The 17666-nt window shown below is 40.4% G+C and overlaps 1 protein-coding gene across 3 annotated transcripts in view; it reads right to left on the bottom strand.

Moving 5' to 3' along the window:
* Positions 1–17666, bottom strand: part of COL14A1 (collagen type XIV alpha 1 chain) — a 184362-nt gene that overhangs the window by 14412 nt on the left and 152284 nt on the right. For all 3 annotated transcript variants that reach the window (XM_074352994.1, XM_074352992.1, XM_074352993.1), the window contains exons 43-45: positions 12924–12959; positions 11866–11932; positions 8852–9040 (exon numbers count right to left, since the gene is read on the bottom strand). In XM_074352994.1, coding sequence (XP_074209095.1) covers positions 8852–9040; positions 11866–11932; positions 12924–12959 — 292 coding nt within the window. The remainder of the gene's footprint in view (positions 1–8851; positions 9041–11865; positions 11933–12923; positions 12960–17666) is intronic.

Here is a 17666-nt window from a genome sequence, read left to right as displayed (position 1 = left end):
CAAATATGTGATACTCTTCCCTTCACAATGTACAGCTTAGTTCTCTCCTTGAGTATGGGCAAGACTTAGTGATTCCCTTCTAATAAAGACAATATACTGAAAGTAAAAGCTGTGACTTCTGGGACTAGTCAGAAAAGGCACTATGAACTCCTCTCTGCTCTCTCTTGGATCATTGGCTCTGAAAAAGAAGCTGTCATGTTGTGAGAACATTCAAGCACCCCAAAGGAGAGACCCACCCTTCTCATGCAAATGTAAGAAGAAGTCAGGGAGGGCCTGAGACTCTGCCCGTAGCACTGTGAGTGAGCCGACCATCTTGGAAGCAGATCTGCCAGCCCCACTCAAGCCTTCAGATAACTGTAGCCCTGACTGAGATCTTGACTGCAACCTTATGAGAGACCCTGAGCCAGAAGCACCCAGCCAAACCACTCCTGAATCCCAGACCCATAAAATCCATGGTTATATATATTTTGTTGTTTTAATCTGCTGAGTTTTAGGGTAATTTGTTCAATGACCCTAAGATCAACACACTGAGCTTCTCTCTGCAGCCATAATGAATGCAAAGGGTCACTCTGCAACAGGACAAAAAAAACAAAAAACAAAAAACAAAAAACCCTAAAATTAACAGATGGTACAAAGAGAAAAAGAGAAAGAGCATTCATTGGCAATGCCTTAAGGTCACTACGCACTAGGAAAACACAATCCATCAAACCTTCAGAGAAAGGTCTTGTTCCAAAGGTCATTCAAATTGGACTTTACCAGATAATTAATGGATGAGAAAAGAGAAAACTCTATTTCTCTGGAATTCCTCTCTCAGGAGATGAGAGGCAGGGAATGGGGAAGCAAGAGAGGAAGAAGGCAAACTTGTATTTCAGCAGATTTTTATCAGCAATGAAAATAACACCATCTCATGCAACTGAATACCGACTATAACACAACAACACAGGGAAGATCTGTAAATATTTAAGCGTCAACCAGTAAATTATTATAAGAGCTCTACCAGCCCTCTATCTTTAATCGAGTTGACCTGTCCCATAAAGATAATATTTTCCGGGAACAAACCAGGATACAAGGGACATTAAGAAGTTTCACAGATGCTTAAAAACATTGAGGCATTCTTGGCTCACAACTACTACACTTCATTTCTGAATTTGTGACCAAAGTTTTCCGCCAAATGTGTCTTCCATGCCAACAGCTCTTTTCAACCACAGGAATACTGAATATAAGAACCCTACTTCTCTCTCCCAGTTTTGAATCCTTTGGGGACCCAGTTTTTTTCTCTAGAATTCTCAGCCCTGTGGATTCATAATAAACTGTAGCGTGAGCCCCGGGGACTGAATGCTAGCTTTAGTATGTATGCACAGCGTCTTCCACCCTGACTGCCATTTCTATGTCCCTGAAATGACATAGGAGACTTACGGGATCAGAGAATGGCTGATTCCTTTTCTACCTGTGTTTGCTTGGGGGAGTTCAGTAGTATTTTATTTTCTCATCTTCCTTCCAGCCCCCATTCTCATTTTCTGAAACAAAGTCTACCTTCTTCAAGTTAACACCTAGAACCTTAGAACTGATAAATACTGATTCTTAAATCTCATCTTTCTTTACATTTAATCACTAGAATTTTTGTCTTCTGTGGCAGGGAAAGCTTGAGGGGACTCATTTTCCAACTTCAAAATTCACTCAGGGATTTTATCCTCAAAGAACAATAATAAATTAGCCTAAGTAGCAGACAGAGGGAGAAAACTGTCCTAGCATCAAGCTCTTAAACAAAAACCTGAAATTTTCTCTTGATTGAGGATGACATTCCAATTTTATTCCAACGTTAATTAAGATGATAATTTTTAGCCTCAGTAGCAATACTGGAGTGATTAGAGCTCTTAGCACCCAAAATATTTGATCCCACAGAGTAGATGTAAAGTACTAATGACCTTTATAGAAACCAATGAATTCCAGCAGGGAAAGTCTTTGGAATGATGGCCCCCAGTCATTTCCATTTAACTTTTCCCAGACACTGGAATGGGGAAAGACACTGCCACCATCAATGGGTGGGAGGGAATAGTCAGTATTACAAGGCTTCTCTAGAGAAAGCCCTAGAAGGAAACAGAAATATAATGGAAAACCAAGAGGTCTGTTAACCAAGGAACATGTGTTTGAAAAAGTAGAAGGTAATTCACATTTGTTTGCATAATGCCAATGATGTATTTGCTATCTTAGTAGATCTTCACTGTGAACACAATAGAGATGAACACAGAGACATAAGTAATTGATAAACTCAACTATATCAGCCTGAATTTGTAGCTGTTGTATTTTAATAATTCTCGAATATAAGTTCATTCTGACTTCATTATGTTTCCAGTGCAGCTATGCTGAAAATTTCCATATTGGAATAAATTATTTGACTCATTGATTACTTTCCTTCTACTTCTTTGTACTACACCAGAGGGCATTCTAGTTTTTTTTTTTTCAATTATGTATGAAGGTAGGTTACATTTATTATCTATGAATTTTAGTTTAGAACAGTAAAGGAGATGTTGCAAATTATTTGGTATAAAAAGGAGACAACATGTTTACTAGGGTTGAGAATCCTGGCTCTACAGGTTTCAAGTCCTTTCCCACCTCAGGACCTTTGCACATGTTATTGCTGTCTCTGCCAAGAATGCTCTCTCCTGACTCTATGATTGATATGGCAAACTCCTCAACTTCCAGGTCTTGGCTAAAAGACTAAGTCAGAGTCCCCTCTTCTGTGCTCAGAGAGCAGCTGACATTTTTTCATAACACTTAAAACAACTGAAATTAATCTATTCATGTATTTTTGGTTAATATCTGTCTCCATGCTAGGCACATAAAAGGCAAGAACTGTATCTCCTGTTTACCACTATGTTGTAACAACCAGCACCAGACCTAACATATATTAGATGCTCAGTAAGTGCTGGTTAGATGAATGAATGAAGATCCAGAAAGATTAAGTTGCAAGATTAAGCAGCCAAGATTACATAACTAGTAAGTGGTAAAGCTAAGATTCTAGCTCATATGTGATTGATGCCCCAGACTCCATTCTTACCATCCCATCATGCTGCTTCCAGCTAAAGCAGAATCACACGTAGAGATAAAAATGGTTTCTCTTCTAAAATATCAGAAGTAAAACAAAATTGAATTATTTAGTTCCAGGTTTCTCCCCTGTGTGCCACTAGGGTGAGGTATTATACTAGAAGGATAACTTCTATGAGTGCACCCCAAATTGCCAAAGCCATGACCAGCTTCCCTAAAGGTAATTCCTCTACTAGGCACATGCTAACATCCTAGAATTCTCAAGTGCCAAAATGTATAACCACAAAAAATGTTTTTAATCCTATTCATATTTCCCCAAAACAATCACCCAACTTCACCTCAAAGCTGGTTATCTACCAGGTCATGGATGCCCCAAGGCTGCATCTCCAAACACAGCAGAGCAGAGTGCACAAGAAGCTTGTGGATAGTACGACCACAACCCACTGAAACACTCTGGTCAGTCCAGCAGTTCACATGCTTTGAATTGTGGAAGTTGGAATCTATAATGAAATAGAGTTCACCACATAGACTGCACAGTTCTGGCCTCTCTTCTGTAAAAACCCCACCTGCCAAGCAATGAATTCATAGATGACAACAGGGCAGAGGGAAGTAAGCATGAATACATATACATCTGGAATCATAGACATCTGGATTTGAATTCTGGTCCCCTGTTGTTCAGCTTAGTGGGCTTTGTGACAATTGACCATCTTGCTGAGTCTCAGTCTCCTCACCTAAAAATGGGCCTAATACTGATCTCATAAAATTTTTTATGAGAATTCATAATGTACCAAGCAACTGAGAGTTTAATAAGTAACTGCTTAATAAATGATAGAACTGTTTCTTATCAAAGGTCATAGTGATGTCTGCCTCTAAATTCCAACAGCATTTACTTTCTACATAACTTGCTGATTAGCATTTACCATCTCCCAGTGTGTACATTCAGTGATGGTTCATATTCTTTCCTTATCCAAACCACGTCTTCTATTTTATCCAAATGAGAGTGTGTACATAGGACTGAGAGCAATATTGGCAGATGCACTGGGTACCTGACAAATGAAAACCATTAGTAATAGTATTAGCTCACACACTCCCCAACCAAAAGCCTTACATAAACTTTACATTCATAAATATTTGTTGATTTATGGTACAAAATAAATCAGATTTGAATTTCAGCTGTTATGGATACACAATCTAAACATAAAAATCCTTAGTTTGATGACTCCTCTGATCCAATATTTTTTGGAGAATCATGGAAACTGAAAAACTTTACATTCATAAATATTTGTTGATTTATGGTATAAAATAAACCAGATTTGAATTCCAGCTGTTATGGATACACAATCTAAACATAAAAATCCTTAGTTCGATGACTCCTCTGATACAATATTTTTTGGAGAATCATGGAAACTGAAGGGGTTGCACAAAGACTGAAATCAGGAAAATTTCCCAGTTCTCTTCAGGTAAATAAAGAAACTTAGTTTTGTGAACTATATACCAACGAGCTTACTGTCGACTGGGTTTGTATATGGTTTAAGACATCAGTGTGCATAATGAACATGTAAGTAAATGGAATAAGGAAATAAACAAATTAATAACTGGGAATGACATGCAGAGATCAGAAATAGAAACTGAGTCGTTATCCAGGGGATCTATTAAAATCACACAATGCTGGGATTGGAGAGTGAGTTTAGGTCAGAATAGTCTGGACTCAATTGTCACAGTTCAGGGAACAAATGAGGAGCCTCAGAGCTGATCTGACTCATTTTCTGAATTGTAGAAGCGGGGATATAGAGCCATTTACCCGAAGACAGTGCAGGGTTTAGTGGGGAGAGGCAACAAAATCATAGCCCACAAAGGAACTGCTTTTCTTTGGCATAAGTTAACGGTGTAATATGAGCAAGGAGAAAAAGCGGGTGAGAAACTGCGCTGCAGAACATTTTGCTTATGTTATGCAAATGGAACCCCTTCAATTCCAGTGCCAATAATTAGCCAAGTCCAAGGTGGAGTGCAAGCTTCAGATAAACGAGAGCTTCAGGGCCCTCTGAGTGCTTAAGTTCTAAGGATTCTACATTGTTTACAATCTACGTGAGAAGATAGACAAAAGACGGTTCCACACAATCGTATGAAAAATACTTCATTTAAGTTGAAAAAGACAAAGGCTAACGAGAGAGAGGAAGGCAATCAGATGGAGTGAAAACACAGCCTTCTGTTAGGTAATGAGGAAAGCCATGAACCGGCATCTGTTTCTCCTTGCTAAGGTGGAAGGATTGTTTGTCACTTCTTTTCTCTTCTCTAAAAATGCATATTCTCTGGCTATGTCAATGATAAGAAAGGGGTTAATTGAAGATCCTGAATTAGAACAGTGTATTTCAAATGGAGGTCATAAAATCCATAAAATCTGCTCAGCCTTTTGATTAAAGAAAACAGGAAACAACAGAAAGGGTAGGCATTATTTCCATTTGCCTCAGTTCTGCTAGTTTGTATGCATTCAAGTACACACACGTACTGTGTCGTTGATGTAAAATGTATTTTTTCCTGTGGCACCACATTTAAAAAATTGTTAAAAACTTTTGAAAAATTGTAAGAGGGAAATCAGACGGAGCACTTCTGGTGAAAAATTAGCCAAAGTCAATGGAGCCATGAATTTTTAAATAAAGACTCAGCAGAGAGTGAGGTTCCACTTAAGTACTATGTCAGCATATTTTCAACATCCATATTTCTTTTAGTCTTGCTTTTGTAGCTTACTGTTTGTCTAAGTACACCACCTAGTAATAATACGTATTTTCACTCATTACAACGTCCTTTAAAACCTGTATTCTAGAGCATAGTGATAATTGTATTTTATACAGAAAAAAAAACCTGAAAACATGATCCAGTCCTGACATTGGCTGACTTCTAGCATCTCTAGGCCTCAATGCCTTCATATGCTCCTTTTTTTTTTTTTTTACAATAAAATGAGAGGGTCAGGAGAAAAGATGGCTTCGGTTTCTTCAGTTTTAAAATTCTATTGCTTTGATTTAGTGGAAAGGCAGACATTTTTCTGTCTCAGTCTTTCCTGGGGATTTGAACCACAAGGCTAAGATCAAAATATGAGTCACTTTGCTGTACACCTGAAACTAACACAACATTGTAAACCAACTATACTTCAATAAAAAAAATTTTTTTTTTTAATTATTGTTCTCCTTGCAACCGTGAATCTCAGCTGCAACAGGATTGAAGCCCTTTGCTGGGAATGAAAGGTCCCCTGAGTGTTAAACTATAAACACCAGCCTTAAACCCCAAGGCACACCCCCTCAATTGGTGATCAACCAAAATCACCTCCCCTCATGCTCAAAGGGCATTTCTCACTTTGTCGTACTGTCATCCCCTATGTGTTTGTGAAATACAGGATTCTGCTTGTCGACTATACTCTTTACTAATGTATACATGTATGTCAGAAAATTATATCATGGAAATTCATATTTCAAGGGTTGTCTGGACCACTGCTTGAGAACCCCTGGCTGATTTTCCTCTGATCTAAGCATTCAAGTGTTCTTACAGAGAAGGAAAGACTCAGTCTGGCAAGCCCAAGGTCAGGACTTCCAAAAGGAACAAAGACAACTTGTGACTTGCCTAGAGTGACTCAGGTGCTGGCTCTGCACTTCCCCAGTCACAGCTGATCCATCACCGACACCATTAGAGGGTGTCCTGCTGACAGAGGTGGCCACCTTCCTGGCCTCCAGATCTTTGGTGTGCTGTGATGAAATTATAACCTTCTCTACATCTGCTGATTTAGTGCCCTGGCATAGGAAAAACCTTCAGAAAGGAAAATCAGAACTGGGTTGCAATCAAAGTAACAATTATCTAGTGAGGACCTGTTATGTGCAAAGCAATCAAAGTAACAATCATCTAGTGAGGATCTATTATGTGCAAAGCAATTCAGACCTGATCCCTGCTTTTGGCCATAGTATTGTTCAGTAACTGCTAAAATGAGTGGGAGAGACAGTGCGTTAGGTATTCAGGGGGTGCAGACACTTGTCAGTCTGGGAAAACCAACAAAAACTTCATGCATGAGAGAGGGGTTAAGCTGAGCCTTGAACTAAGAGCAAGAACCATATATGTATGTATACGCATGACTGGGACATTGTGCTGTACAGCAGAAATTAACACATTATAACTGATGGTACTCCAATAAAAATAAATACATAAATAAAATTAAATTTAAAAAAAAAGAGTAAGGCGAAAGGAAAGGACATTTCCAAAGGGGGAAGAACAAAGTGTTCCAAAGTGCAGAGGCAGAAATGCACATGGCCTGTGGGCACGGACCAAGAACGAACATGAAATACTCTCTCTGTCGTCTGCATTTTGCATCTCAAATCTGATCAAAGGAATATCTCCGACCCATCTCACCAAAGCAGTATGACTCACAGAGCAGATTGGTAATAGTTAGATTTTTCTCCTGATCTACATTCTATAAACTTGTATCCTAGAAAATACTTCTATCGGTTATCTGTTTTCCCATCACTTTCTTTGTGGTTGATATGTAACCCTGTTTTGCCACATCTCTTTGATCTGATCTGCTTCTGGAGTGGGAGATCTTGGTCAGTTACAGAATTGAGTGAAATTCAATCAAGAGTCTTTTATTGTAAGACCTGTAAAGTGTAGACGAAAAGGCTAAGATGGATCTCTATTTGAAAGAAATTTTAGTAGGAAAGAAGATATTGGCCCATGGAACTATTAAATAAAATACTGCCTCCTGTTGTAGGAAGATGAGCCACAAATAGTATTTAATTTGGAGTCTGGAATTGGCATAGTCCATAATGGCACATGTGAATCATATGTTGGTATGACTAATGAGTTATCTCAAGATTGCTACTGACTGTTGCCCAGTATGAACACTGCACAAAAAAAAAGCACCAGATCTTGAAAAAGAGTTTGCTACTTTGCCATGATAGATGTGGACAAAGAATGCCCCCTGCCATATTAGCAAAGGATGATGCAGCCATCAAGCCATCAGCTTCTGTAGCTGCCCCGAAGGTGAGGCCTGAGGGAACTCAGGATGGAGACAAACAGGCTGCCCCCTCAGCCACTGCAGCCACCCTCATCAGTGCACCCTGAGGAGATTCAGGCTGGGAAAGAACAAGATAGTGGCCCTAGATCCTTAAGGTGCAGATCAAAGGAATGATTTCAGTGAGCCCAGACTCTTGCATCTTCCCATACATAGAAAAGTGCTAAATTCATTAACCTGAGATGTCTGTTTTTCTTTAATTAATAATTATCTTTTCACATTCTAACTACTGTTTTTTTTTTGCTGTAAAACTCCTACATATGCTGGCTCCTCCCTTACCTCTTTGGAGCAGTCCCTCAGAGCTATCTCAGAGGCTGTCTTATGGGCTTAAGTCCTCAGCCAAGTCACGAAATAAAACATAATTCTCAACGTTTAGGTTGCGCAATTTTTTTTCAGTTGACACACATGTGTGATGCTGCATCTGTCTGGGGAGGGGGTGTATCATTTCTAATTCTTCTAGTAGGAAGGGGCATATTTTCTTAATTTATCCATCTAGAGTGGAAAGCTGCCTCTTATTAGCTCAAAAGCTTCTCAGAGGTGAGTTGGGGGTTCTGATCCCCCTTTTCCATACAAGCAGACATGGCTCTTAATGAACACTTTTAGATTACTCAATTTTCTCAACACTGGGAATAAGCAAGAAGTTGAAGAATAGATGGAGTAGAATTAATTTACATCCATTATTTGGAACTTTATCACTGTGTAAGCACTACTGTTACGCTCTGCTTCAGTGCACACCGTGAGAGGAGGGGTCCAGCTTACCTCGTTCTCCTGGGGTCCCTGGCACACCTGCATTTCCCGGGAAGCCTGGAGCACCTGGGGGTCCTTGCTCACCGGGGGTTCCAGGTGAGCCTGGTCTCCCAGGCTCCCCAGGAGGCCCTTGGATGGTCCGGATTGATGAGGAGTGGCTGGGAATCTGGTTGAGGATGGCTGTGTACCTGGCCATGTGACCTGAGACACGAAGGACAAAGACAGCACTCGGTGAACTGTCACTCGCAGAAAGGGAGGACTGCAGGTATTATGCGTCAAGACTCTGAAGGATTCTGTTAGACACCCACCAAGGGAAGAAGCACACCCCTCTGGGATAAGTTGGTTTCCAACTTAAAAAACTCTTGCATTTTACTTTGGATGATATTAACAGCTGGACTGTATTCAAGTCGCATCTCATGTGTTTGGAATTCTGCAGCTCACGTCAGCATCCCAGTAAACATCACTGAGCAGAAGTCATAAATTTGATCTTCACCCCCAACATTTATCTGACCCCTAAACCCTCACCCAGCTGCCCCTTTTCTCCAGCAATTTCCACCCCAGTGATTTATCTTTTTTCCAACCCACAAAGCCGGCTCCACTCTCTTGCTCACAAATCCCCAGACAAGTGCTTTGTTTTAATTCATCGCTTCATTGCCAAGCCTTTTTGCAGAACTCTTTACTTGGGTCCCAGCTGCAGAAGTTCCCACTAGCTTTATTATTTTTTTTAAATCTGGCTCTTTCTCCCATAATCTCGTAACTCAGTTGTGCCTGGAAGAATGCACTTGAACAATCCGAGGTACCGATTGATAAAGTATTTGACACCATAATGCCCCATTTTTCCAGCTTCATCAGGAGACAAGGTTTCCCCACAGAAGTGAATTTTCTAGATGACTATTATTTATTCCTTTTTAAACATTCAAATCTAAATAAAGAAGAGTAACCATTTTTAGAGGGATTATTTCTAAGATGTAGTCAATGCATTCTTAAGCTTAGAACCATGAGTGGAACAAGGAAGGGACTGGCTGATGACTCAGGAGCCATCAGTAGGCACGTTCATGAAGGTCTGGGTGGGATCAGGCATTCTCACATCAGCTTCCTCCTTTGACAAGGGGGTCATCCTTTATCACTTCTCTAGCTGTCATCAGCGTGGCCTCGACAGTTTCCCATATAACCTTTCCTAGCATAACACTTCAGACCAGCTCTGGACTTAAACCAAATAACTGAGCAAGAGAGGAATTATATGCTAAATGAGAAATCAAGTTCTGAGGTGGTGCCAATGGAAGGAAACAAGAAGCCCAGAGAAATGTGAAGTCGTGTACGGGAAGATGGTTGAGGTGCCAGAAAGCCAGCGTCTGGGTAAGCTGGGTCAGCTGGGTCCTGCTCATAAAGTTGCATGTGGTCTCTTCTATATTTTTCCTCTTACAATGGCATTGACAGGCCAGACCTCCCTATTTTATAGACCTGTTTCAGCTCTTGTATAACCCCTGCTGGTTTCCATTTCCTAGAAGTTGTTCACAAGAATCTGAGAATGCCTGAGGGGAAAAACTGGATTTTGAACTCTTAATTTTTAGGGCATGTTTCAAATAATCACATATTTATATAAGATTTTTATTCTACAGCAGAATAAGACAGCAACGACTGTGAAATTTTCCTTATACTATGGTCAGTGAGTCATATTAGGATTTAACCCTTAGGTTTCCTTAAAATAATTAACCACCCATTTTCATTGTATACTTGGAATGAGAAACCCACGAAATAATTCAAGATACAGTTTAGCTTTGGACGTATTCTACTTAATGTTCAGTTTCCCTTTTATAATTACCGGGGTTGTCAGAGAATCCTATTTTGGCATTAAATTTAAGTAGTTTCACTTAACTGGTAAATTCTCTCACACACACGAGTTTGGGCAACATAATATAAAATGAAATCAAGTTAAAATCTAGTAGGTGTGCTACTACATCTGAAGATAGTGGCTTTGTACTCAGTTCCTCTGAGATTTTTGTCTTAATGGAAACTCTCCAAGCCCCGACAGACCTCTGTGCCTTCCCCAGGGTGAGATCTGGATTTATCCACTACAGATGGAATTTTGGACTCAGCCAGTAGGGCCTTCTTGGACACTTACAGGACTCCCAAACTTCCTGGGTTAAAAAAATAGAACCTCAAAGTTGTTAAGGCAGCCACTCGGGTAATATCAGCCCTGGAGAAAAAGGATGCTATAAGCACAGGGTAGAGGTGGGGCTTGACAGCAGAGCCGGGTTTCAGAGAACGATCTCATCTCTACGTGGCCTCAGACCTTTGTGGAACTAAACGAACTACTGGCAAAGAGGAGGGCTCACCCTAGTAACCCTCTGGTTAGATTACTGAAACAAAATAGAGACAGTGGGCAGGGGAGAAAGGTACAGAATCCATGGCTACGAAAGTGAACGAGCATAAATCAGTCACTGAAATACTGGGCTGTGGGAAAGTCCAAGTTTAAAATGAAGAAATGGGACAGGTGTGATATAAAGTGTGTTCCAGTGTAATTCTGACACGGAACCCAAGTATCATACCAAATGACACATGAAGCTTGTCCCCATGTGTGCGTGTGTGTTTGTGTGTCTGTATTTTTTGGCATAAGTCTTAAAGAATAAAGGGAAGGACCTTGGGCTAACCAAAAGAAATGGATAAGAAAGAAGTATTGATTTAAATCTAGCAATTTGAAGTTAGCTTCCGATGACTTAGTCTGGCAGCTTTCAAGTGCTGAGGAATTGGGGGGAAAAGTCTATTTGGAGAGGTAAAGAAGGAATCAAAGATTTGATCTAGGCAGTCAACTTAAATCTATACGGACAAACAGCAAACAGAGAAATTTGGCCTCTGTATCAACGATGCAGAGCACTTAGGGTAATCTCCGATGATTTCTTAGTTGGCTTAGTGGTGGCCACCTGTAAAGCTTGTGTGTCTGCACAAAGCTTAGTCTTTACACGTATGTGAAAGGCAGATTCCCATTTGGAAAAGTAATAGAAAACGTGTAAATGTAATGCACTTACTTTGGATGAGCTGTTCGCACACCTGACGTGCCACTGCTCTTACCATGGCTTGAGATTGTAGGTCACCCTAGGTGAGAAAAAAGCAGACTCCTGACCCTCAGCCACAAGCCCCGCCAATGGCAGGACTTCCGGGATGGAGATCACTTGACCCATCGTTCTCACCTGGGCTCTGTGGCTCCTAACAGGTGGGATTGATCACCATGGTGCACACAGAGAAGGTGGAAGCAATCTGATACTCATGGTACAAGGCTCCTGGGAGCCTTTATTAAATAAGCTCAAGTAAGCATTACCGGCTCCAGATTCTAAAAAAATGTAATAGTTTTGAAACAAACCCTTCTATACTGAATGCCTTGTTTATCGCTCTTTAGAGCTTATAAAATACAGCATTTTCTCAAGCAGTGGCTTAATTAATACTAACAACTCAGGGGAAAGGTGTTCAACCCATTTTACAGATGAACAAAGTTAAACATATTGCCCAAGCTTTCAGAGAGGTAACTGGATGAGCCCAAGCTCACTGCTGTTTCTACGAGAGCCGACAGCACAATTAAATTAGCAGTGGCACTATTTTCAAGGGAGAGGGAAGGCTCCTAGGATACATCAGTTTCAGTTTCACATCCAGTTCTTTGATTCCACACTGCCATCGTCTTCCCAGGTGCCAGTATTGGAAACACATGAGCCTCATTCTACTGCTTGGCATTTTGTATGGAGCTTTTCCTTTTCTGAAGACTTCTCATACCCATTATAGAATTTCTTCATCAAATCCACTTTGTGAGTTAGACAAGTTTGATTCTCTCCATTTTATCTTTTAAAGAAATGGGCAGCTAGCTGGACAGCAGCAGACCTGCACCTGGGAGCCAGCGCTCCTGTGGGCTTCTAGCCCAGAGTGTTTTCCACTTGAAGATGTGCTCAGGGGCAAATGAGCTGAGGTGAGGAGGGGGTGGAGGAATGGCTTGAGGGCAATGAGTAATCACGCTAGTAAATGGTCGTCCTTTATCAGGCTTAGGCCGCAAAAGTTGTGCAACCAGCTGAGGCTGGTCAATAGCCCGGAGGTTACTTACTCTTTCTCCTCTCTCTCCCTTTGCTCCAGGGACACCCTGTAAAAAATTTAAATTGTCAAGTTACTTGTGACACTGCACTCACCCAGGCATAATGATAGTTTATCTTTTCTTATTAGATCAAGACTGTTTTCTTAGCTATAGTAATTTAGCAGCAAAAATAGACACATAACAACAGGGATAAATGAACAGTAACCCGTAATCCCACCAAGCAGATAACACTTTTAAACAAGTTCCTCTTCCAGACCTTGAATGCATAGACACAGTATACCTGAATACAAAATTGGGATTGCGCAGCACAAGAGTTTTACCAAGTAAGCCAATTCACATCTTTTCACACTAAATACCACTCTCTGAATTGTACACGACTGATGCTGCATAGTTTATTTCACAAATCTCTTCTAAACAAAAAAAGGTGTTTTAATTTTTGAAAGAATCTCTCTCCCAGGAAGGAAAAGGTCTTGCGACCAAAGAGTTCAAGTGAAAGATGAGATTTGTGAAATCCCACAGCCTCGCTCTGCTCTCCGCCCAGAATAACAGCACACAATTCTTTCCCCTGGATTCTCCCTGATAACACGAGCTCATATTAAGGTGAATTCTAAGCTGAACTACTATTTCGTTTTGTGGCTTATCTACTCTTTGACCCATAGGAAATGTTACCATAACTGTAAGAACTTCTACTGAAAAAACAATGGCGTTTTTCAGTGATTCTGCAATGAAATTACACGTATAATACAAAACATGCGTCTTCAGAAGAATTTCATCTCTCCGTTTCAACACCAGGGCAGTGCAATAGATTTACTGAACAACGCTTTTACAGTCTCTACCGAAAGGATAGTGAGTGCCATTTATAGACGGAATTTGCGACGTTGTCTGACTGTTCTCAGTTGTTACTACAATCTCAGCAGGTCTCAAATCAAACTCAGTATCTTCTCCAAAATCTCTGTTTAGTTGGTTACTTAAATTCAAAATTCTGGCTTCACCCCATGGTGTATGGTAAACTGGCTTTCTGGAAAAATAAAATATCCTGATTTGCAGTGTTTGCTGCTTTTGGAGGTGTAAATACTTACACTATGGCTGATTTTGAGTAACAAATGTGCTGTTGCTGAAGATGGAGTTGTGAAGGGAGGAGAAGTGCTTAACTCTCCCAAGCAGGCGCAAGCCAGCCAAGCCCACCCCTGGTCCCACTGCTTCTGTCTTTTCTCCTCCCTTCCTTTGCCTATCCCATGTCTATTCACACACACACACACACACACACACACACACACGTATTTTTGCACTGCAGTTCCTCTTCTATCCATCCCTTCTACTCCATCACGCAGGTGCTACCCTAACCATCTCACACCCAGGCATTTGCAACCTCCTTCTAACTGGCTTCCCTAACAAGGACCTCCCTCTTCCAGTTCACCATCTACACAACCACCATTCTCACCTTCCTCAGATACTATGAGTGTACAGCTGAGAAAGCTCAGTGACTGAGGACTGACGGCAGCTCTTCCTCTACTCAGAACCACTCAGTGATTCTTAGACGTGCGTGTGACAAAGTCCTCAAGTTCAAACTCTTGTTACTTAGACCCAACTTCTCTTATCTCCTGCTCATCAAAATTTCCACTTCTCATTCCCACAGACGTGGTCTACTCAGTGTATACATTTGAAATGTGGGGAAAGTATTAAGCACAGATCTTATACATTAAGTATCTACAGTAGGAATATTGTAATGCAGTACTTCCTTCAAGTATCAGCTATTCCATGCTAAGTTTTTATTGTCCTAACATTTAACAACAAGTCAACGCATGGACTTCTCTCCGGGTAGGTGGTAATAACTGATATTACTTTATATTTTCAAAACCATCTAGGCTGTTTTTTGCATGAGTCACTCAAACATTCAATTAAGTCCAATATTAAATTAAAATACTATAAACCTAGGACTGGTGCCTACTTCTTCTGACCTTGAGTTTTCTTTCACTAATGAAATGAAAGAAAATGTTAACTGACTTCAACTAGATGTATAAGCCCACCCTTTAGTGTGTCATAAAATAATTTTCCAGTATGACAAATGAGAGCAATAATCAGTGAAGTCCAAGAGAACTTTATTCAAAAATACACACACACTCATATGCATAGTGGTAGAATCTTAGTGTTGGGTATGTGGATGTTTGTACTACATTTTTTAAATTTTGTGGGCATTTGAAAGTTTTCTTACTAATATTCTGGGGAAAAAATATATAAGTCATGGGATCTTCAAGCCACTTAAAATGAAGCCATTAAATTAAAAGGTCCCTGGCGTCCCTTACAAGACTAACAGTCTAGCATCTCATAATGTAGTCAATATTCAGAACGAGGTAGCTCACGGGGCAGAAATTGATGAAAAATACCAAAGCTGGGCTTGCAATGAATGGATCTTGATCTCAACAAAGAAAGCAGACCCTGACTGTTTGTGACCCCTCTCGGCGTATGAGTTCCCTAAGGCAGTGTGTCTTCTAGCTTGTGGGCTTTTGAATCCCCAGTTCCTAGGACAACACTTGGGACATGTCAGGTGCTCAAAATCCGTGTTAACTGAACGAATGAATGGCTGAATTCCACTTCAAGTGTGAATGACAAGCCAGTTTGTGCTTCATTTTAACTTCCTTGATTGAAAAAAAGAAAGAAAAAAATGTTTAAGATATACTCAGGCACTGGGCTTTGAGAGCATTAGAAAAAGAGTTCATTCTGTTAAAAAGGGTCTCATTTTCATTATAAAAACTTTTTTCATAAGTAAGATTTCTAAAGCACCCCTCTCCTCACTATTCTTTTGGGAAACCAATGTACCGGCTCTGTCCCCTTCCTTCATTTCTTAGGTGCCCCAAATGGCCAAGTCCCTAAAAATGCAGTAACGTCCTCTGGCAGGTCTAACTGGAGAAAAGAGCTACTTATGTTACCACAAAATAAATCCTTAATGGAACCAGATTTTCAAGCATTTGACCCAAAACAAAAACAAAAATCAGCAAACCAAAATAAGTAAGTATTCTACATTTTTAATACATGCAGAAACTATAAATTCTAGTTGTTTAATTTAAGCTGCTTTTTTTCATGTTGCAAGCACTGTTCTCAGTGTATTAAGTCATTTAATAAGCCCTAAAAATTAATTTATTTAATCCTGATAAGAATTCTGTGAGATAAATTCATTTATTCTTTACAACAACCCTATGAGATATCACTTCCATTTTACACATAAGGAAAGTGGTGCATTGAGAAGGTAAATAACTTGTGCAAGGTCACATGGTAAGAAAATGGAAAAGCCGGGACCAGAACCCCATCTGCTGGGCTCCAGAGTCTACCCTCTCTCCAGTGTATTCTCCTGCTGCCCTGAAAGAGAGCACCGCTCAACAAGCTTGCTGGTCAGAGTCTTCTAGTTCAGTGAAGATAGCATTTTTTCTAATTAAATAATAATTTTTAAAAAGAAAATGTACATCTCCCAAACCTAACTCTAGTAATTCAGAATTAGATTTTAATTTGAATCAGTCCTTATAATCCATTTTGACCTGAATATTTTTATTTCTGAACCAGTGTATTCTTTGAATTTCTGTTGCTGGTTTAATTTATTACAGTGGCTTGTTTGAAATGTCTGAAACTTAGAAAAAGAAACTGCAGTGCAAACCTGAGTGATAAGGTAAATGGACAGAATCAGCTGTTGGCACCTTCTGGCACATGGGGATGGATGTGTTTAATCGAGCCTGAAATTCCTCAAAATCTGCCTCACGATGCGTGTTATTAAGTAGCTACAAGACACAGCTAGGTAGTTGCAGAGAAAGACCCATTTAGTGAAATGCCTGCATGGAGAGAAGTTATTTTTTATTCCAACTTCTCTGACATCTTTCCTACGATTTTTGCAAAGTAAAACAAAAACAAAATAAAAATTCCTGAGCAAGCGAAGGTCCATGACTCCACCTAAGTATGCTTTGAGGGAAAATACACATTCCCTGTAGGTGGAGGCAAGAAAAAGTGGCACATTGCCTTTAATTTCAGGAACACTTGGAATGTAAAGAAAAGAAAATACAGTGGCTACATTCACCAAGTCACAGAATTTTAGTTCTGAAGGGAAGAATGATCGCATGGTCCAAGTCCCCTACAGTAAAGATGCCTGCTAACCAAAATCAAAACATCCCTAGCTTGGCTCTGAAGGTCTTCCATGTGTGACCGCCCCCCTCAATCTATAAGAATCATCTCAGACTCACCTGAACATCAGCCTAACCAGAATGCAATCATACCTCATCCTTTCTTTAACAAATACACTATTTGATACATATGCTACTGAGTTGGGGTCTAGGGATAAGAATATGAGTACAATAGGGTTTCTGTCCTCACAGAACTCTCCTTTTCATGGAGAGATGGACACCGACATTTGAAATGAAGCATCTCAGCCCAAGGAGGGTGGCCTCTCACACCAAGTGCACGGTTTCAAAGACAGAATAGCCAGGAGCTAACCAGATGGAGAAAGGAGGAGAAAACAGTCCAGACAAATGGAAGAGCATCCCCCAAAGGCCAAAAAAAGGTGTGAAACAGGATGGCATATATTGGGGAAGCTTTAAATACTTTGGGGTGATTCAGCTCCAAGCAAAGCGATGATGCCAGGTAGGTCCAGGGGCAAAGTAAGTGCCCACCATGAAGGGCCACGTATACCTGGCTGAATACTTGGGACCCATCCTCTGGTGACAGGGATCCAGGGAGGAGATTCGAGCCAGGAAGTGACACCACAGAAAGATCACT

The sequence above is a fragment of the Camelus bactrianus genome, chromosome 25, assembly GCF_048773025.1.
Source record: "Camelus bactrianus isolate YW-2024 breed Bactrian camel chromosome 25, ASM4877302v1, whole genome shotgun sequence".
NCBI classification, from domain to species: Eukaryota; Metazoa; Chordata; class Mammalia; order Artiodactyla; family Camelidae; genus Camelus; species Camelus bactrianus.
The sequence above is the reverse complement of the archived record's forward strand: the minus strand, read 5'-3'. Positions and strand labels throughout refer to the sequence as shown.